At 41.0% G+C, this 22,813-nt stretch overlaps 1 protein-coding gene across 1 annotated transcript in view; it reads left to right on the plus strand.

Moving 5' to 3' along the window:
• Positions 1-16,759: 16,759 nt before the first annotated feature.
• The window catches only part of STXBP5 (syntaxin binding protein 5), a 789,999-nt gene continuing 783,945 nt past the window's right edge, over positions 16,760-22,813 (plus strand). The window contains exons 1-2 of the mRNA XM_030194976.1: positions 16,760-16,864; positions 18,429-18,506. Of these exons, the coding sequence (XP_030050836.1) occupies positions 16,760-16,864; positions 18,429-18,506 (183 nt within the window). The remainder of the gene's footprint in view (positions 16,865-18,428; positions 18,507-22,813) is intronic.

Below are 22,813 nucleotides of genomic sequence, written 5' to 3' on the forward strand. Positions count from 1 at the left end.
TGATTTGCTTGGATAATGAATCATCAGTGATGTTACAATAGACAACCTCTAGATTCGGAGATTGCAATTTTGAGATTGGATGAACTTTAAAGAAAGTTTTGTAAATTGTAGCTTTACCTTTGCCCCTTTTCTTATTTCTAGAGGTGAATATTGGGATAATTAACTGAAGTAAGAATTTATCCTTGCAGTTAGAACAACCCACTTTTAAGTTGTTGGACTTCACTTTTCCCCTATATGGGGCCCAGTTGATATATTGTCTAGGAGTGTGGACTATTGGGATGTTATGGAATATTTCATATGCATATGTTTTGAGGCTTATTAGCCATAACTTAAATCTTAAATCATTTACCTTTTGAAAATATCACATATACCCTTGACTAAACTATGAAAATCTTAGGAGTCACATTTGCCCAATTCCTCGCTCTAGATAGCCAAATTTCCAATATGGTCTTAAGTGTCTTCAATTCATTATGGAAATTGAGGAGACTAAGACCATTATTTGCAAAATCAGTCTTCCATATCTTAGTGCAATCCCTAGTCCTAACCAAATTTGATTACAGCAATTCTGTTTTTGTAGGACTTAAAAGGGGATCTCCTCAAAAAACTACAAACCGCTCAAAACATTGCCACACGTCTCACATTCAGATTACCATGCTTCACTAAAGCAACCCCCTTCTGTATGATTTGCATTGGCTGCCAATAAAAGATAGAATATCATTCAAGCTATGTACCTTCATTCACAAAAGTTTGTATGGTTCGGCCCCAATATATATGAACAACCTCATTGAATACCCTTATGTAATGTCTCTAAATCATCTGTAGAATATCTTATCCAACATTTTCCAAATAGTAAGAAAATAACCTACAAAACAATCCTTACTTCTAACTTTTCATATCAAGACACTAAAATTAGGAACTCCTTACCTAAAACCATAAAATGCACCGATGAATATTTGCTATTCCAAAGTCTATGAAAACTCACTTATTCAGTCTAGCCTTTAAGGAAATAAGCACTCTTCTCAAATAAATTCATGGCATTAATTTTTACCTCATCCCACCTCCTACTTTCCTATCTGTTCCAGTTAGTACTAGCCCTTTACCTTTTTTCCTCCATATTTCAATTATCTAGCTTAAATCTCTAAGGGACCTGTTTACTAAGATGCGCTAGCGTTTTTAGTGCGCACTAATGCTTAAGACACCCATAGGAATAAATGGGTGTCTCTAGCATTAGCACTCACTAAGATCTGTGTGATTTTATGTTCTACAGCAGTAGAAAATGTTCTTAAGCACTTCTCATGATGCCAGACTGGCAGTCTGATGTACAGAACCAAACACGGGCGCTAAAAGTGATTAGCGCCGAACTAGTGCCCACATTTGTGAGCACAAAATGCTCAGAGGCTGTAGCGTGGGAGACAATGAGCATGCTGAAGATTAATAATAGCATGCTAATGCAGTTAGATGGATGTAAATGAAGTAATTTCTTATTCCCTTCCAATGCTCAGAGAACAGCACACAAAACAAAGGCACCTTACCATGTGAAAAAAAATAATGCCAGGTCAGGACAGGCTTTAGGGTGTTTGAAGAGAGGATTTCTCTTGATTCTTTCTTTAAAAATCTGCTGGTTTTATATAATTTGGAAGCAGAAGGAAGCCCATTCAAGCCCCTAAGCATTGGTAGTGAGAAATGAAAATACATGAGTCAGAGCAAACCCAAAAGTGAAAGTACACATTGGCTCCTGTTTTCTGTATTTAAATATAAGTGTTCCAAGTTTTAAAAAAAGAAATTGCTTCTATTTAAAGGCACAGAAAACAGACACCAATGTCCAAGGCTACCACGACCTTCCCTGCCTGCCGGACCCATGTCCTCTCTCCTCCCATGCACCCCTGTTCTTCAACAGTTTGCCTCCCTCCCGTTGCACTGCTGCTACCGGACCTGCGCTCATAAACAATGATAGAATAGCGCTGGACCTGGCTCTCTGCAGCGTCGCTAGCACTTCTTATGCCTGTCCAGGAAGTTTACATCGGAAGAGGCAGAACCGTCACAGGAAGCACTAGCGATGCTGTCGAGTCGGGTCCCGCGCTCTTCTGTCATTGCTTATTAGCGCGGGACCGGTGGCAGAGGTACAAGAAGAAGGAAGAATGAAACTGTGCTGCAGGGTGGCAGTGAATAGGTGGGGAGGGAAAAAGAAAAGAAGCATGACTGGATGGGTGAGGGTGGGGGAGATAGAGAAAGTGTGGTGCAATACTGGATAAAAGTGGGGGAGGTGGAGAAATAGAGTCTGTGGGCAGGAGAGTATCTGATACAGTGGATAGAGGAAATTCTGCATAGGCGGGAGTGAGATAGAAATAGGGGCAATGCTGGATGATGGGAAGAGAGATAGGCAGGGACAATGATGAATAGTGAGGAGAGTGAGAGAGACAATGGGCATTGCTGTATGCTGGGGGAGACAGACAGGCACTGCTGGATGACAGGGGTATGGAGTATGTGGAGAAACATAGAGGAGATGTTGGTTGCAGGGAGAGACAGAGAGGAGGTGAGAGAGGCAGAAGCAATACTGCATGGGGGGAGAGAAGGGGCAATGCTGGATGGTAGGGGTAAGAAAAAGAGACAGACGAGATACTTTATAGTGGTAGGGGCAGAGAGACAAGAAGGGATGCTAGCTGGCGGGGGGAGTTAGAAAGAGAGAGACAAGAGAGGGGATGCTGGATGGCAGGGGTAGAGAGAGAGGAGATGCTGAATGGCAGTGGGAGAGAGGGAAAAGCTAGCGAAAGACAGAGGAATAAGAGAAAGGAGAATGGGAGAGCCAGAGTGAGGAAAAGAGATGAAAAGCTATAGGTAGGTGCAGTTAAAAAGAGGGAGATGGAAGACAGGATAATATGAATGAAATCTGAATGGCTAGGTAACAAAAAATGGAAGAAAGCTGAAAGGAACAGATTAGTGTTGATGTTAGTTGTTATGGAAGAGGTGAAGAAGACAGAAGAAGAGAAAAAAAAATGGCACTTGGACAGGAGACCCATAGAAAGAGAGTTAAAAGAAAACATGGAAGCAGTAACCAGAGACCAGGACCAACACAATTAGAAACATTAAATGGGCAGACAGCACAGGTAGGAAAAATAAATTTTTTTAATTTTTTTTTAAAATTTTTTATTTATAACCATTTAAATTTTTACAAGCGATAAAACAACTTGCTGGAAATACAGAGAAAATAATATGTAGGAATTATTTCAGTCAGGTAATTCTATTCTCTTCCTTAGACCACTAAATAGGGAGAGTGAAACAAGATAAGGAGATCAATTAAACAGTAAACAGAAAAAAACCGTGGTATTAACCTGATTATCCCCAGATATTACTCGTTTAATTCATTATTCCACATTGATCATCTGGTTGGCTTCTTCAAGGCCAATACGGTGTATAGTCAAATCATTTCATTGAAAAACATATTTATTGTGCAATATTAGTTAGAAATAATACATTTGATTACATTCTTTCTCTTTTAAAAACCAGAAGTTATTTAACAATACATATACTTGTTTCAAATCCCACTGATTAAAGTAATCCCAGTTTTCACAGGCTTCACTCCTTTTATGAGGAAATATTTCTGAGGAAAGCTTTAGGAGTCATACCCGGAACTCTGGGAAAAACAATAATCTCGATATCAATCATCTATAATAATATTCATTTTAGAAGAATTTTATTTTTAATTTAGGATGAAATAATGTGGCAGCCATATTAGTCCACTTTAAAAGTTAATAAATAGTTATAAAATAAATAAATAAGGTGACACCTTTATATTGAATTAAATACATTGTTGTGACTAGCTTTCAGAGACCAAAACCTAATTCTCCAGGTCAGGACAGTATGCTCGTTCTGACTTAAAGAAGGAGTATGGCAAAGTGCCCTTTTGTGCAGTCATTCTTTTGTTTGCATGTTATGTGCCTACTGTATGTATGTGTGCTGTTCTGTCTTGATCCTTTCATTTCTGTCTATGTCTGGGCTGTCCTAATGATGCTGGCTGTGGAAACGATTAACTGCTTAACACTCTGGAAAGGCTTCAAGTATGTGATGTATTTTTGGGCTCATTTTCGAAAGAGAAGGGCGCCCATCTTTTGACACAAATCAGGAGATGGGTGTCCTTCTCCCAGGGTCGCCCAAATCGGTATAATCGAAAGCCGATTTTGGGCGCCCTCAACTGCTTTCTGTTGCGGGGACGACCAAAGTTCCCGGCGGCGTGTCAGAAGCATAGCGAAGGCGGGACTGGGGTGTGCTTAACACATGGGCATCCTCGGCCGATAATGGAAAAAAGAAGGACATCCCTGACGAACACTTGACCGACTTTACTTGGTCCTTTTTTATGACCAAGCCACAAAAATGTGCTCTTAATGACCCAGATGACCACCGAAGGGAATAGGGAATGACCTCTCCTTACTCCCCCTCCCACCCTAAAATAACCTTTTAAAATATTTTTGCCAGCCTCTATGCCAGCCTCAGATATCATACCCAGCTCCATGACAGCAGTATGCAGGTCCCTGGAGCAGTTTTAGTGGGTACTGCAGTGCACTTCGGGCAGGCGGACCCAGGCCCATTCCCCCCCTATGTGTTAAACTTGTGGGGGTAAATGTGAGCCCTCCAAAACCCACCACAAACCCACTGTACCCACATCTAGATGCCCCCCCTTCATCCCTAAGGGCTATGGTAGTGGTGTACAGTTGTGGGGAGTGGGTTTTGGGGGGCTCAGTACCCAAGGTAAGGGAGCTATGCACCTGGGAGCTTTTTCTGAAATCCACTGCAGTGCCCCCTAGGGTGCCCGGTTGGTGTCTTGGCATGTCAGGAGGACCAGTGCACTATGAATGCTGGCTCCTCCCACGACTAAAGAGCTTGCATTTGGTCGTTTCTGAGATGGGCATCCTCGGTTTCCATTATCGCCGAAAATCGGGGACGACCATCTCTAAGTTCGACCTAAATGTGGAGATTTGGGCGTCCCCGACCATATTATCAAAACGAAAGATGGCCGCCCATCTTGTTTCGATAATACGGGTTTCCCCGCCCCTTCGCAGGGACGTTCTGCGAGGATGCCCTCATAAAAACTTGGGCGCCCCATTCGATTATGCCCCTCTTTGTAAATCAGAGGCTGGAGGGAGTAATGGCAGATTTATCTGCCATGTTTCTTCTATTCTTTATTCCGCTTGTATGTCTCTAGGCATGAGGGACAGAGCTGGATTCTTTTGCCTAATGGTATATTTTGCTTAGTTTTGCCTCCTGTCCTGGAGATCTTTAAAAAAAAATAGCATTAAATTGGTCACCCTCCAAATCCTCAGGTATTGTGGCCATTTTGAGTGATAGTTACAGGTTGCTAGCAACAAGTTAGCAGTTCCCTGTTCAGCTCTGGGGTGGATACCATCCAGTCCTGATAATTTATTGCTCTTGAGTTTATCCATTTGATCTGTTACATCTTCTAGACTTTTCAATGTTGTACTGTAGTTGCTCTGAATCATCACCACCAAAGAAGGTTTCCAGTGTGGTATGACCTCAAAGTCCTCCTCAGGAAAGGCCAAGGTAAAAAAAAAATGTGTTTAGTTTTTCTGCTATTAACTTCCTCCCTTTTACTTCCTGGTTGTTAGTTGATTCTTTAATGGGCTTTTTGCCCGTTTTCATATTAGTTCCTGCCTCTACAGCAAACTTCTTTTCAAAGGCTCTCTTGACCTGCCTTATTAGATGTAGAAGTGATAGTCCATGCTGCTGCTCCTTTCTGAATTTATTGAAAGACTGGGTTAACATCAAGTGTTCTGAGGGGGTCTTTCTAGCTGATAAAGGCAATATTCTACTGACACCTGTTCCTGTAGATCCTAAGGGTAGCTTACAAGATTTGCCCAACTATTGACCGATAGCATCCATTCCCCTCTTTGTTAAGACTATGGAGGGGGTTAGTGAACGAACAGCTGTAGAAATATTTGGACACATTTGAGGGCCCTTTTACTAAGCTGCGTAAGCATCTACACGCACCAAAATGCAGTTACCGCCCGGCTACCGCGTGGCACATGCAATAATTTCATTTTTGGAGTGTGTCTGATACGTGTGGCCGAAAAATAATTTTTATATTCGGATACGTGCCAAAGTGGCATTTGACACGCATAGGTCATTACCTTCTTGTTACCGTGTGAGACTTTAGAGCTAGGTCAATGGCTGGCGGTAAGTTCGCAGACCCAAAATGGACAGGTGGCAATTTTGATTTTGCCACATGTCCATTTTCGGCAAAAATTTTAAAAAGGTCTTTTTTACAGGCGCGCTGAAAAATGGATCGGCGCAGACCCAAAACCCTTGCCTACACTATCGCAAGCCATTTTCAGTGCACCTTAGTAAAAGGACCCCTTGATATTTTACACTCTGCCCAGTCAGGATTTCAGAAATACCATAGTACTGAGACAGTTTTGGCACATTGTTGGCTGAAGGAAGGATGTTACTTAGTGGTGGACATAGAGCAGTGCTGTTGCGGTTTGACCTGTTTTGTGCTTTTGACTTCGTAGATCATGCACAACTGTTACAGACATTGGATGAATTAGGTTTTACAGGGAGTATGTTAAACTGGTTTAGGGGCTTGTTATTAAATAGGACATACCGGGTATAATTCCAAGAATCTAAGTCAGTCATTGAAGCCAGATTGCAGAGTCCTTTAGGAGTCTCCATTGACACCTACTTTGTTCAGTGTTCTTTGTAGTTCGCTAGGGGGCACTTTTACAAAGGTGCGTAACGGTCTAGCAATGTTCAGCACGTCAAATCGGCATTACCGCCCGGCTAGCGTGTGCGCTTGACAGTAATTCTGAGTTTGGTGTATATCGAAAACACGTGGTAGAAAATAATTTTCTACTGTGGGGTGTTCCTGGCAGTAATTGGCAGTTGTGTGCGTGCTGGACAGCTACCCCAGTGAGTGGCGTTAAGGGCTCAGGCTGCAAATAGACACTCACTGGTTTCATTTTGCTGCACGTCTGTTTCCTGGCCCCAGATCAATCTTTTTCCAGATCGCTGGAGAAATGGTCTAGCAAGCATCCAGTACACGCACCTACACTACCGCAGGCCACTTTTTGGCGTGCCTTGCAAAAGGGCCCTAGGTTTTGTACTGTGTGAGGTTGGCTATAAATGCCTCATCTATGCTGATGATATCACAGTATTCTTCCAGTTTTTTTTTCTTCAGACTGTGATATTTCCGTCAGAATAGCAAGTTGTATTACACTTCTGGAGATTTGGATTAAATCCCATTTCCTGAAATTAAATACAAATAAGACTAAGTTTTCATGATAGGACAAACAGCAGACTTCTGGAACGTTAACATTCTTAGGTTATTTAGTCAATCCAGATTTTAAATTTGAGACTAGTCTACTGGGAGTAATTTTGACAACACTTTAAAACCATAACAGCAGATAAATGCTTTGGTGAAAAGACTTTTTTTACGATGAGAAAATAGAGGAGGATTAGAAACTGTTTAGATCCAGTGGGTTTTAGAATTGTTGTGCAGAGTTTCATTTTAGGTCAGTTGGATTATTATAAAAGTATATATTTAGGCTGCTCTAAATTCTTATTGAAAAAAGTCCATAGTATTCAGAATACGGCAGCTTGATTATATTATGGGCTCATAAAAATGAGATTAACACCCACCTTACGAACATTACTTTGGCTTCCAGTGGAAGCTCGTATTCGGTTTAAATTGTGCATTATGATTTTTAATATCTTATGTGGTAATGCTCCTTATATGGTAGAATTGATGGTTTACCATCATCAATCAGTTCCAGCTAGGAAACCAATGCTGTTACAATTTCCTACTTCAAAGGGCCTTCATTTGAAAACTGATTTCTCATCTAGCTCTTACCTATCTTGTTGCATACGTATGGAATGCCATTCTATTCAAGTAAGAACAATAACAAAAATGACCTATTGGAAACAATTGAAGGTTTTTCTTTTAACAGATTTTTTAATTTAGATTTTATTTAATGTAAGTCTTTGGTATTCTCCAGAGATTGTCTAGTTTTCTTGTTTTGTAATCTGCAGTGACTTGCAGTGCTTTTGCAGAATATAAGAGAATGTTGGTATTGGTGACTTGCCAGTGCTTGTGCTCATCTTTTTTTTCTTCATTGGAATTTGCTTTTCATTTCTGAAAAATTTCCTTTTGGCTTTCCTTGACTCTTCCACCTTAACTGTTAAAATATACTCTGACATTAGGCCCTTTTTTCAACCTCCTTTTGATACTTGGAAATATCTGGGCTTCCAGAATGTTTTTTTTTTTTTAAATAACTTCCACGCCTAATGCAATCATTTGACCCTGACAGCCACTCCTTTTAGCTTCTTTCCATCTAATTTCCTTATTTTATCATGGTCTCCTTTTTTTAACACTGTGTTAGAGCAGTGGAATTTTTTTAGTGTACTCCTTTCCAGTGATGATAATTTGATTGCGTTGTAGTTAGTATTTGTGATGAAAGATTTTAAAGATTGTTTTTCCACTCTGCCTTGACCAACAGTGTACTTGGGGTCTGTATTTTTGATTAGAAGTCATTCTGTTTGTGTGGAAATGATTTGGAATGTGGAAGAAGATAAGACACAGCTCTAATTAATTTGGTATGTGAAGGGAGAGGTGGAGCCTGTTCGAGTTTAGACTGGCCACCTGGACTGAGAAACATGTGACCACATTCCCACATGTGTCAAGCATTCTGTAATTTTACTTAGCTCTGAACATGAGTTCTAAGCCTAATAAAACGGAAATTTTTGCAGTGAAATGGGGAGCTCATCTGTGGAGTAATGTATGTACTGCGCAGAGAACTGTATTTCCTGGTCAAGACTCCTGGCTTTTGCTGTGAACAGGGCCCCCCCCAAGCTAATGACTAAGAGCTGGATGTAGAGATTAAGGACCCAATGACGTATGTATATTATGATGTATTATTGCTTCTTTTCCTGGTCTAGAAACTCCTAGCTTTGCTTGGATGTAGTGACAGTGATGTAATGATGTTTCTTTTTAACTATAGATAGGTATTGTTTCTTTTCAGTTATATAGCTTAATCATTTGTGTATATATCTTAATTATTGTGTATCTTTACACAATAATGAACCTCTAATAAAAGTCTCATTTAGCTAATATGAATCCAAAAGAATCCACAGTAATTATTGAGTAATCTATGTCAGTGATTCAGGCTGTAAAACCAGGTCAGAACAGTATTGCCATGTGGCTTCACTGTTACATTTTGCATCAGGTATTGTGTACCAGTAAGCTATAGTTCTAAATAATTTTTTTTCTGGCTGGTTCCTGGAACAGCTGCTTCATGAAGGGGGTGGGGGGGTGGGCCTGGGTCCACCTGGGTGAAGTCCACTGCACCCCCTAACAACTGCTCCAGGGACCTGCATACTGCTGTTATGGAGCTGGGCATGACATTTGAGGCTGGCATACAAGTTTTTTTTTTTTTTTTTTTGGTGGGAGGGTGTTAGTGACCACTGGGGGAGTCAGGGGTGGTTATCCCCGATTCCCTCCGGTGGTCATCTGGGCCGTTGGGGCACTTTTGGGGGCTTGTTTGTGAGGAAAAAGGGTCCAGAAAAAGTGACCCAACTTCTCGCTAAAAATGCTTTTTTTTTTACATTATCGGCCGAAGGCGCCCATCTCTCCTAGGCCGATTAACACACCCCAGTCCCGCCTTCAACACACCCCCGTCAAATTTGCCCATTTCCGTGACAGATTACACAAAATCGGCTTTCGATTATACCGATTTGAGCGCCTTTGCGAGATGGGCGCCCATCTCCCGATTTGGGTCGAAATATGGGCGCCCATCACTTTCGAAAATAAGGCTGAAAGCCAACATGGATTTAGTGAAGGTAAATCTTGCCTCACCAATCTATTACATTTCTTTGAAGGGGTGAACAAACTTGTGAATAAAGGTGAGCCGGTTGATATTGTGTATCTGGATTTTCAGAAGGCGTTTGACAAAGTACCTCATGAAAGACTCCAGAGGAAATTGGAGAGTCATGGGATAGGAGGTATTGTCCTGTTGTGGATTAAAAACTGGTTAAAAGATAGAAAACAGAGAGTAGGGTTAAATGGTCAGTATTCTCAATGGAGAAGGGTAGTTAGTGGGGTTCCCCAGGGGTCTTTGCTAGGTCCGCTGCTTTTTAGCATATTTATAAATGACCTAGAGGTTGGGAGAACTAGTGAGGTTGTTAAATTGTTGATGACACAAAGTATTCAAAGTAATTAAATCGCGGGGAAGACTTTATGAGGCTGTGAGACTGGGCGTCTAAATGGCAGATGACGTTTAATGTGAGCAAGTGCAAAGTGATGCATGTGAGAAAGAGGAACTCAAATGATAGCTATGTCATGCAGGTTCCACGTTAGGATTCACCGATCAAGAAAGGGATCTAGGTGTCGTCGTTGATGATAAGTTGAAATCTTCTGGTCAGTGTGCTGCTGCTGCTGCTAAGAAAGCAAATCTGGTCAGTGTGCTGCTGCTAAGGAAAGCAATAGAATGTTAGGTATTATTAGGAAAGGAATGGAAAAACAAAAATGAGGACGTTATAATGCCTTTGTATCCCTCCATGATGCGACCGCACCTCGAATATTGTGTTCAATTCTTGTCGCCACATGTCAAAAAAGATATAGTGGAATTCGAAATAGTGCAGAAAAGGGCGACAACAGTGATAAAGGGGATGGGACGACTTCCCTATGAGGAAAGGCTAAAGTGGCTAGGGATCTTCAGCTTGGAGAAAAGGCGACTGAGGGTAGATATGATAGAGGTCTATAAAACAATGAGTGGAGTTGAACGAGTAGATGTGAAGTGTCTGTTTACGCTTTCTGAAAATACTAGGACTAGGGGTATGCGATGAAGCTACAAAGTAGTAAATTTAAAACGAATTGGAGAAAGTTTTCTTCACTCAACATGTAATTAAACTCTGGAATTCGTTGCCAGAGAATGTGGTAAAGGCGGTTAACTTAGTAGAGTTCAAAAAAGGTTTGGACGGCTTCCTAAAGGAAAAGTTCATAGACCATTATTAAATTGTACTTGGGGAAATCCACTATTTCTAGGATAATCAGTATAAAATGTTTTGTAGTTTTTTGGGATCTTTCCAGTTATTTGTGACCTGGATTGGGCAATGTTAGAAACAGGATGCTGGGCTTAATGGACCTTTGGTCTGTCCTAGTATGGCAATACTTATGTACTTATGTATTTACTTAAAAGGACCTACAATAATTATAGGACAGCATACAATCATACAGAGAGGACAGAAAGGAGGAACAAGGCAGAGTAAATAACTAAGGGTCCCTTTTACCAAGCTGCAGCAAAAGGGGGCCAGAGCTGGCATTGGTGCATGTTTTACACACACACCAAGGCCCCCTTTTATTGCAGCTGGTAAAAGAGAATTCTCGTCTTCCTGCTAGAAATGGCCATGTGGCAAGTAAATACATTTTTGTAGCTCCGGAAATGACAGAACTCTAGGGGTGAGAAGTACCGCCGGGCTGCTGCGGTATCCCGTGGGTACTTCCTGTATAGTGAGCGGTAAGCTTACCACCGCTTAGTAAAAGGAGCCTTAAGGTTGTTTTAAGGTCCTGAATCATTGTGTTCTTGCTGACATCCTTCACATACTGACAGCAATTTGAGACATTATGGCCTGCCCCAGAAAATGTTACTGAGTCCATAATAGACTTTCTCAGTTACAATAAATAAGTGCATTTTAGGAAATTCTGTCCGCTATGGTAAACAATTTGTCACACAAATCAAATGCAAATTTTAGAATTCCTTTCTCCTGTCTATTTGGGGAGAGGGTACGTGGAGACAGAGAGAAACAATCTGAACAGCATTCATGAGCTAGTTCAGGACAAGAAGCACTTAGCAATACAGCAGCCTATGTGCTCAAACCAGCTGTTCAGATTATTTTAAACTAAGTACTTAAAGTATCCAGAACGACTAGGGGAAGAACATGTCCGCCAACGTGTTTCACCTTAATGGCTTTGTCAAAGCACATCCCCTACAAAAACAAAAAACAAATAGTTGGAACTATATAAAAGATCTCTATTTGCTAATATTTAGAAATTTCTAAAGATTTCAGTAATAACTCTTACCACTAACTGCCAAACATGCCATCATACCCAGCGTTTCTCAGGAACAAGATGGCAGTGGCATTTAAACCCAAACTAAAATACTTCCTGAAACTCTCTTTCCACCAATTACAGGCTTTTGGTCAAACCTTAAAATGAAAAACATCCTTCCAGCTGAAGGTTTGAGTCCCTGAAAAATTAAATTCTTAGGTTGGGGGAATCTGTGAGGCTAGTTGTTTCATTATCACCAGGTTCTAGAGTGAATTCTTCCAGTGCCAATATGAGGCTGCATCTCAGCTGTTCCAAGAAAGGCACCTTTTTTCCTTATCAAATTTCACTTTCTAACTCTTGCACCTTTGAACATATCCAAAACATATGTCCCACAATTCCCTTGCACTGTTGCTTTTTTGAGAAGACTCAATAGCCATTAAGCCTATTGAAAAAGCTGTATCATTTATAGAACAAAGGCTTGGCCTCCTCACAATTTTATATTGCGTTTCTCAAAGGAGATTATTTTAAATTAGTATTGGAATACTTTTTTTTTTGCTTATTACAGAAAAATTGACAATCTAGATAGCTATTTCTTTTTGTTTTTGTAAAAAGTGGTTCAATTAATGTCCTTTTGCCTTGGGGTTGGTAAATTCTACAAATGAGTTAATGGGAGTGTGTGGTATTAGATTCATTTTTTGTCTGTAATTTTATGAATTACAGAAAGAAGGAAAGGATGAATTGATATGTAATAAAATAGATTAATAACTAGTGTCACTCAAAGTAAGAAATTAAATACAAATTAATGAACTGATGAATATTTAAAGTTCAATTCCCTGTCTGTATTTTTATATTCACACAGGAAGTAAGAGTATGTTTAAATTAATTAATGATGTAAAGTGAGAGAAACAGTAGAATGATGACAGATACAGTCCTTATGATCTATTTGGTCTGCCTAGTTCCACTTATGCTGCAGTGCCATAGATCCCAGTCATCCTTGGATTCCCCTCACTTCTGTCTAACCAGTTATGCTCTGTGCTTAATCCATGATTTCTTGGATTCTTTCTCCTACCAGTTCCTCAAAGAGCCCATTTTATGCTCTATGAGCATGTATACTTACAATCCCTGGAGGAAGCTTGCAAACATGAAACGTCCCGTCCACACTGGCTGAAACCTTTGCTACTGTTTGTACTTTTATGGATTTCATGGAGATTTGCATGATTTTTATTCATTTGGCTTAGTTTCTCTAGAATTGCTGCCATCTAGTTCCATGAATTGATGCCCCTACTTAAGGTTTTGGAATGGGAACTGAATGAGAGTTCTAATGAGAGTTCTAACTCCTGTATTGTTTAATCTTCCTATGCTAACAGTTGAGTCATTTTGATACTTAGGTTTAATATTAGATTCTTTTCTATCATTTGAGCAGCAAATCTCCCAGGTGGTTAAGAAGGGTTTCTTTTGGCTTTGTTGCATTTGTTCTATCCGCAAATATCTTGACTTTGCATGTATTCACACCACACTCTGATTCATGCATTCATTATTTCTAGAATAGATTATTGCAATGTTGTTTATGCTGTTATCACACAAGTTCAACTTCAGTGTTTCAGACACTTCAGAATTTGGCAATCTGTTTATTATTTCAGGTGAAGAAGCACGATTATGTTAACCTCACTGTTTTCTACAATTACATTGGTTGCTAGATAAATTTTGAATTTGTTTTAAAGTTTTGGTCATTGAGCATAAGGTACTACATGTAGGATCTCCACTCTGCTTATCTTCTTAAAATTATCCCATATACTCCTGTACGTTTGCTTCATTCTTTAGATGCCCACCGTATGGTTTTACCTTCAGTAAAATTGCACTTTATAAAAGTACCAGATCTTCAGCATTCTTTTACTTGACACCAAGGTTATGGGATGACCCCCCCCCCCCCCCCCCCCACCTAATATCAGAGCTGAGTTTTCCTTACTGAAATTTAAGATGTTATTAAAAACTCATTATTTCCTGCTGGCATTTAATCTGGCCATTAGTTAGTTACTACATGATGCTGCATGGATTGTTCTCTTAGAGGAGAAGCCAAAGTATAGCTTTTTTGTGTTTATTTTACTTTTAGTTTGATTTTTATTTATTTATTATATGTGTTGTTGGATGTGTACAAGAATTCTTTACTGTCAAAATTGGACTTCTGCCTATTTTTACTGTCACAAAATGCCTATCCACCTGATTGGGGCTAACCCTGAGGCCACCTGGAGGGTCTGTCCCCAGCACAGCTCAGGTCCACCTGCCATTTGTGCTCTACACTAGCACTCTCCACCCCACTGACTGGGTCTCACTTGACTCTGTGCAAGTCTCCCAATCTCAGGTTATTCCCCGGTGATTTCTAGGCTACTAGGGTCACATTCTCAGGGGTCCCACAGTTCTCAGAAAGCACCCACAGACCAAAACCCAAACCGCCAGGATTCTTAGTCCAAGACAAGCAGAGTCAATAAACTCATTAGGTTTATTGTCGGTGTAGAACAGTGAACCATGTAAATGGGTGGAAAAGAACAGGCAATAATAGATCTAAACATTTATCTACTACCTAAAATAATACCTGGGGAGTTCAGGAACAAGATATAGCTGCTCACAGGTTATGAAGTCTTGCTGTTCCCAGGGTCTCAGGGAAAAGAACACCTTCTCTTTCCACTCCCTTATCTATGAGTACAAAATAAAATACCTCACAGCTTCAGCTAACAGCTTGTGGCAGGGAGAAGAAACTGTGGTTCTGTAACAACTTTCCAAACAAAGACAGCACCTGCTGACCACTAATAATAAAAAACTGATCTGAAAAAATTGCCTTTGTAATATGCTGAAACTGCTAGATTGTACACCAAAATTCTTATTACAGATCAGTACCCTAAAGAAATAGTTGGATTAGGCAACAAATATTTGTTTGCATTATAGTATCAGCTTATTACATTTGCTAGCAAAAGTTCTTGATTAGGGAGGAGCATAAAATGATTTCTTTTCAAGAAATGGTGACTTTTTTTTTTATTTTAAGGCTTTGATTAGTCCATTGTTTGTCAACTGCCTTTTTGATTATCTTCATAATGGCTTGGCCTTCAATCTTTACACAAAATGTGTGTAACTATAAGGCAAACAACAGTATTGCAAAGACAGCTGCACGTTTTTATTTATAAAATGCTTTGTTTTCCTTTTGCTGTATTGTGATGGCGCCATAGGAAATGTGTAACTTGAATCGTAGTACAATTAATCCATTGAGTGTGCCATTTAGAGAAAGTATACTGCATTGAGTGTTTGGACTTGAGTCAATTTTCTAAAAATTTATTTAGCAATTTTTCTAGTGTTTCTGTGTTTTTTGTAGGTTTTATAACTTAAAATTCATAATAAACACCAAGAGAGTACGTGGACATCATGTTCATCTTCTCTCTATTTTAATCAGTGTTTGCACATTTTATTTCTTTCATTGTCTAAGCTGCTGGTAGAAAGTGTGAAGATTATGTGCCATCATTGGTGGCAGAATGGGGTAGACCTGTGGGGCTCCTGCTCCTATCCTTGCCCTACAACTTAAAAAAAACCCTTAAATTCCTAGTGTCTAGCAGCATCCTCATTATCCAACCCCACTTTCAGGTGCCCCTGCCTCTGGAGGCTTACTTTAAAAGAGGCAGGAGCGATGCCCACTTGCTCCTGCCTCTGGTGGCATCATCTTGAAAAATTGCAGTGCCAGCATCCCAGGACACACCATTTGGGGTTAGGCCCTACCTTTTTTCAAGATGGCTGCATAGGCGGTAGGAGTGAATGGCATTCCTCCTACCTCTAAGGTATGCTTTGGGGGCGTGGGGGACCGGGGTTCATGGTGGGATTTAATTTTAACAGGAGAAGGGGTGGTGGGTCAGGGGTTGTGAGAGAGCTACTAGATGCAAGTGAGTTCTTTTTTAAGTTGAGTGGAAGGGTAGTTTTGGTTGGGCAGGGAAGAGGGGTCACTAGACTATCATGGATTTTTATTTTTAATTTCAGGGGCAGGGGTTGGGTCAGGGGAGGGAGGGGGTCTGCTAGACTACCGGGGCTTTTGGGAGCTCCTGTTTGGGTTCAGTGCAGAAGGTGACCTTTGGAAGACCAGTAAGGATTTTGCTAGCAGTGTATTTATTATTTTGTCTAATGACACTGTTTCTGTCTGTGCATGAGGCAGTCACAGCACATACACTGATATGAATGGAGACATTTTGCAATGAGTGACAGATTACTACTGCAATTTTGTTTTCAAATATCTTCAATCCGTATACCAGGTACATGGCAATATTTTTGCATGCTCATTGCTTACAGCATACTGTTCGTTAGATTAGGGTACAGAACTTTTATTTTCAAATGCGAAGATAACATGAAAAGTGAAAATGCTCAGTGTTTCATATTAGGCAGAGCAGGGCTTAATTTCTAGAGGAATGGCTCTGCCTGCTCCTTGGGAGGACCTTAGTATCCTTGGAGGTGTGTAGAGGATGATCTTGTTTTTCAAGTACTCGGGGCCATTACCTTTAAAACCCTTGAAGATCAGATACATAGTTTTAAATTTTGCCCTGTATTGTACTGGTAGCCAGTTAAGTTTTTGCAAAAATGGTGTGATGTGGTCACGTCACTTTCAACCTTCTATTAGTCTTGCTGCAGCATTCTGAAACAATTGAAGCTGGTGCAGTTCCTTTGTAGTCAGACCAGTGTAGAATGCATTACTCTGAAAAATTGAGTCCAGAGCAGTTGTTCGGCTCCAGCCTCTCCCTTCCAGCAGTCTGCAGGGAAGAGGAGGGAATGACTGAATCTGGAGCCCAGGTCAGACTGTAATGCATTCTACACTGGTCTTACAAAGGGTCTGCACCAGCTTCAATTGTTCAGAATGCTGCAGCAAGACTAATAGAAGGTTGAAAGTGACGTGACCACATCACACCATTTTTGCAAAAACTTCGCTGGCTACCAGTACAATACAGGGCAAAATTTAAAACTCTATATCTGATCTTCAAGGGTTTTAAAGGTAATGGCCCCGAGTACTTGAAAAACAAGATCATCCTCTGCACACCTCCAAGGATACTGGTCCTTCCAAGGAGTATCCCTAGCCACACCTTCTCAAAAAAGACATTACACCATGTGATACCTTCAAGCGAGCCTTCTCCAGAGTAGCCCCCACACTCTGTAAAATACTCCCCGAAAGGCTCCACTTAACAGAAGACTATCTCTACTTCAGGAAGCAGGTTAAAACTCTTCAACCATTAAAGGCTCTTCAACCAGGCCTTTAATGGAAGAAGTAACTAACTTCTATTAGTCTCTCTCTCTCTCTCTCTCTCTCTCTCTCACACACACACACATACACACGGAGTGACATGAGCTGTACATATTGCAGCAGGACATGTTTATCCTCTCCTACCCTAGCTGCGATCATATTTAATCACCTCTCTGACCTCATGTGCACCTTTCTTTAAATTAGTCCCCTTATTTTCTAACTCCTCTTACCTCTTACTCTCTTACCTAGCTATATGTTTCATTTTGCTTTTACCCTACGCTATCTATTATAATGTTTTATTATGTATTGTATTGACATTGTAAGTAGTATACTATAAAAAACAACAACAAAATCAAGGTGAGCTCACTCTGCAGAATATAGGGATGCACAGAAACAGCAAAGCAAAACAATGGTTGGCAGAAGATATTTATTAAATGAAAATGACCCAATATTCAATAAATATCTTCTGCCAACCATTGTTCACTTTGCTGTTCGTTCTGTGCATCCAAGTAGCATACTATGCCATACTTTGTATTGTTATTTGAATATTTTTACTACTGTAATTGTCTATTGCTTGTTTGATTTATTCTTACTGTACACCGCCTTGAGTGAATTCCTTCAGAAAGGTGGTAAATAAACCTAACAAATAAATAGATAAATAATGGTAATCCAGCTGCTCCTAGCCCCCCCCCCCCACCATGTCCCATAATCCCACTTCCTTTTTGTCTACAAATTAAGCCCTGAGACTGAGCAAAAAAACCCAAAACAAAACCCAAAACTGGTTAAAGCCCTAGATCAGTGCTTCCCAGTCTTTCTATGGCTTGTGACCCCATGATTACAGCCTAATGTGTGACTCCTTAGAGGTGCGAATAATGATGCACCTATGGAGAGCCCACCTAGTTGGTGACCCCAAATGCAGATTTTGTGACTCCTGACCCACATATTCTGGGTTATAAACAAGAAGGATGACTTAGCTAAATTATAATATCAGCATCAATGCCAATTCTAGCAAAATTTGAAACATAGTGTTTTTAGTTTAAGTCTTGATACTATCTGTTATGTTTGTTTTCTGTTTGTGTATCTGTAATCATTCACATGTTGCCCTTAACATGATATCAGGTTTGGTCGGCCAGAGTCGAATGCTACTGCCAACATGATAGTGGGCTCCAGTATCCGCTTCAGTTCCTGATTAATGAGGTTGGTAACATGACTGTGTAAAATTTTCCCTCTAGATTTAGCAGTGTTTCCCCCACCCTTTTATGGTTATTTTGCTTGCAAATATAGAAATGAGTCCTGCCATGAGGTGCTGTAAATTTTTTTTTGCAGGTGTTTTTTGTGGTTTCACACTGACAGGTCATCTGCATTGTTCCTTGGGGAAGAGGCCTTTATGTTACAGAGTTTATGACTGTTGTGCTCAGACCACAACATCAACTGTCAACAGACCACGCCAACAATTAGTTTTGTTAATTAGTTCCTTTACCTTTCACAGTACAAGTAGGACAACTCCCCACTTTCAGTGAATGTGTTAACGTTGTAAAGTTTTTTTCTTTTCAGATTCATGTATTAGGATCCACAATGAGATAAATATCTTTATAACATTTTTCCTGTGGCTGGGTGTTGCTAACTAATCAGCTTCACTTACTGCCTGAGTTGGTACTTCTCTTAGTCCAAAGATGCGGGGCCCAATGCAGAAATCTACGTGGACAGAAGTTCACAGTAATGAGTAGTATAACTTGCTCATTATAGGCCATACCATGCAGAAAGAGGTTCAATGCTCAATTAAATCACACAGTAGATGTATGAAAGGTATGGTAAAGAGGCTATTAGCAATGCAGAGAAGCAGTTCAACCTGTACGCTGATGTCTACGTATGAGAAGTTTACTGCCAGGTCTGAAGCAGCGTAGAAGGTATAGGCAGAGCCGCCCAACCCATCACTTGACCCGATTAGCTTTCTGCATGATCCCAACCTTTCTCTGATAATCTATTAGCTCTCTTCCTTCACTACTGAAACTGATGCAATCCTACCCACCCCTCCCAACAACACCAAAAAATCGTGTAGTCTAGTGGCTCACAATCCTGATCTGTTCCAACCACCCCCCCCATCCTGATTTCCAATAATAATCCCTGTTAATCTAGTTGCCCCTCCCAACTTTAAAAAATGCCTAAATCTTTATTGTCTACCAGCACTCCCACCCCACTCTCAGGTAGCCCCTCCCCCTTCCCGCCAAGGCAGGAGCGATGCCCATTTGCTTTTGCCTCCAATGTCATCATCATGAAAAACTGCAGTGCCTGACCCTGCGTGGTACATCCTGAGATGTACTGCATGGGGTTGTTCTGCCAAATTAGAATTTTCCCATTATTGGTAGTGTTGGTGGAGACTACCAAATAAAGGAAGAATAACCTTATGTGGCAGACCAACCCCCGCCTAGTGCATCCCAGATGCAGCAGCAGGGTTGGGCTCTTCTGTTTCCAAGATGGCTATGCTGGAGGCAGGGTGAGTGGCATGACTTCTGCCTCTCGGTATGCCTGGGGGGGGGGGGGGGGGCTGGGGGTACTGGTGGGATTTGGTTTTAAAGTTGGGTAAAGGGGTGTTGGGGTCAGAGGGAGTGAGGGGGCTACTAGGTAACAGGGAGTTGTTGTTTTTTTAAGTGAGTGGAAGGGTAGTTTGGGTTGAGCAGGGAAGAGGGGCAGGGGTTGAGTCAGGGAGGGAGGGAGGTCTGCTAGACTACCTGGCTTTTGGGGGCTCCGGTTGGGGCCGATGCAGAAGGAGACCTTGGGGTGCAGTAGAGATTTTGCTAGACATCTTATTAATTATTTTTCTAAAGACCCTGTTCTTGTCAGCGTGTGAGCCGTCACAGCACATACAGTGACCAGAATGAGACATTTTGCAATGAAGCTGCAGTTACTTCCGATCAGATACAGTAACGTGTTTCATGCTCCTTGTCTTTAAAAAATTATAGGTCTTATATATTTCATTCATTCTCAGTTATTAGGTTATAGATTTGGTGATTTTTAATGCCTAGGACTCCTGTGTATCTTGTGAATTCTCATATCTTTGTACATCAGAAGTTTTTTATGATGGTTTTATAACCTTGAGCAAACTTGAACATCCTTAATAGACATGGTGCATGGGGTCCCTTGGCACCTTATTTCAGTATGCATTTCGTCCTTAGGGTTTCTTACCGTACTTATCATAAGGCATTTACGGTCCCTTGTAAGTCTTTACACCTTTGTAGCTTTGTCATGTACTGCTTATCTAAATATTGAAATATTCAAAAAGTTTAAGTTTCAGAAACAAAACAAGTCTTGATTACTTAGCTCTTTACATCTTTTGACTCAGTTCTTGTTGGAATCCCCTTTTGCAGCAGTAAGAACTATAAATCATTTAAGATAAGTAGGATGGTGCAGTTTTTACCCATTTTTCTTGGTGAATAACTACTTTCAACTTGTCTGGGAATGGCAGTCTTCAAATCTTGCCAGAGATTTTCTATTGGGTTCAGGTTGGGTTTTGATTGGTTTGCTTGTGGACATTCACTTCTTGTTGAGCCAATCCATTCTTTTTTGCTTTCTGCTTAAAATCATTGCCTTGCTGAAAGTTAAATTGTCTTCTCAGTTCCAGGTCTATGGCAAATTCAAACAGGTTTTCCTGTGGGATACTTCGCACTATTCATCTTCTCTTGATCGTCACAAGCCGCCTGCTACAGTGGCATCCATCACAACCTCATGCTGCTGTCACCATGTTGAGGGAGTACTGTTTTATGCCGCACATATCACTTTGCACTGAGACACTTTCTATCTGACCACAAAACCTTCTTCCACGTGTGTTTGGTGTCCTCTAGTGTTTGCAAATGCTTCATGGTGTATCATATGGCTTTACTTCACAGTGGGTTCCTTCTGCCAACCTTCCAGCAGGTCAGTTAGTGGAATACCTTGAAATTGTAAACCAGACGAGTTTTTCCACAGTCTCGGCCAGAGACTCTATAAATGTACTTAATCTTCTCAGCAGTTTCCTTAACCTAGACTGTTGACTTGAAGGGACTGCTTGATCTAGGCAGTGTCTTGGTGGTGCCAAACTGTTTCTAATTTGCAGTGATGGCCCTGATGGCATTAACGCACTGAAATTTCTTACCCTTCCCAGTCTATACCTTTTGAATACATTCATACCATAGTGTCTCCAAGGACAAGCGGGCATAATATTCCACATGTAGGGATGATGTCAGCCACAGAGCCTGGTGCGGACCTACCAAGTGCACTGTCACTTTAAATCTTTCCGCCCAACGGTTGAGCGTGGGACCCAGCAGTCCTATTGTTTTCCATGGAGCCAGAGAGGTTGACTTTTTATTTCCTCACACGCATCAGACTTGTTCCTTTTTGGGTGCTTCTCTTTTTTCGGGATACTTTTTCTCATATTTTCTTTTTCAGTATTAAATTGTTTCAAATTTAACTTTTTGGGTTCTGCATCGACATCATCCTCCATTAGCATAGCAAGGGATTTGGTACTCGACATGGAACCTGCATAGGTTTGGCATTGACATTGGGTGCACTGATGCAACATAAGAAGGCTGACATTAGACTCGGGTACTGCCTACCCGAGAACTCTACGTCCATTGTCAGTGCTGTGTGCATTGAGGGACCTCAGCATAAAAATCAAGAAGCAACACCACGATCTCCCTCCAAGCACTCTGCCCATACCTCCTTTGCATCTATGTCCTCGATGCATGGAAGCATCCAGTCACAGCGACCACTCTCCTCTCCAGCTTATTTCTCATCGAGAGCCTTCAGGTTTAAGTTCTCCTTTGCCAGCACAGCTATAAATCGGCTGCGTTCACACCTTTTCTCAGCCAATTCTGATGCTTACTCTTCACAAGGAAATCTGAGCTATGCTGAAAGAGTAGTTTCAGGCTACTGCATTTGCAGTCTATACAGGCTTGTATGGTGCTTGCACCAGCTGAGTCCAGCCCATCGAAGCATCGGAGAGACAGTCACAGGAGAGGTCTGCATGCTGGCTCAGCATTGACAGTCCAGGCAGCATGAACCTGGCCGACACATGTATTGACGGGCAGAGGAACTTTCTCCAACTTTGGAGACTCATCTGCCTCAAACGCACCTCGACGCAGAGCCAGTGCTCTAGTTGTCGTTCTTTTCCATGTACTTTCCATAAACAGTATTTGAAGTCAGATGCAGACCTCTCCCATGAGACAGATGAAGACCTCTCAGCTGAGGAGTCCTGTGGCATTCCATCTGATCCGTCTGTGCCACCTGAGTGTAGGTCTCCTCCAGAGGGTATAGATCTTTTCCTGACTTTGTCTGAGAGGATGGCTCTAGCCATTCCTTTCAAATTGGAAACAGAGGAAGAACTTTTTCAGAACGTTTTTGAGGTTCTAGAATAATTCTCCTCCTAAGAGGGCATCCAGGTCCACTTCATTCAATTAGGAAGATCTCTACTTAAAAATTGAGAGACCTTCACGTCAGTTCAAGTAGTCCCAAAGAAGATTGATATGTAT

Source organism: Microcaecilia unicolor, chromosome 3 (genome assembly GCF_901765095.1).
Source record: "Microcaecilia unicolor chromosome 3, aMicUni1.1, whole genome shotgun sequence".
NCBI lineage: Eukaryota > Metazoa > Chordata > Amphibia > Gymnophiona > Siphonopidae > Microcaecilia > Microcaecilia unicolor.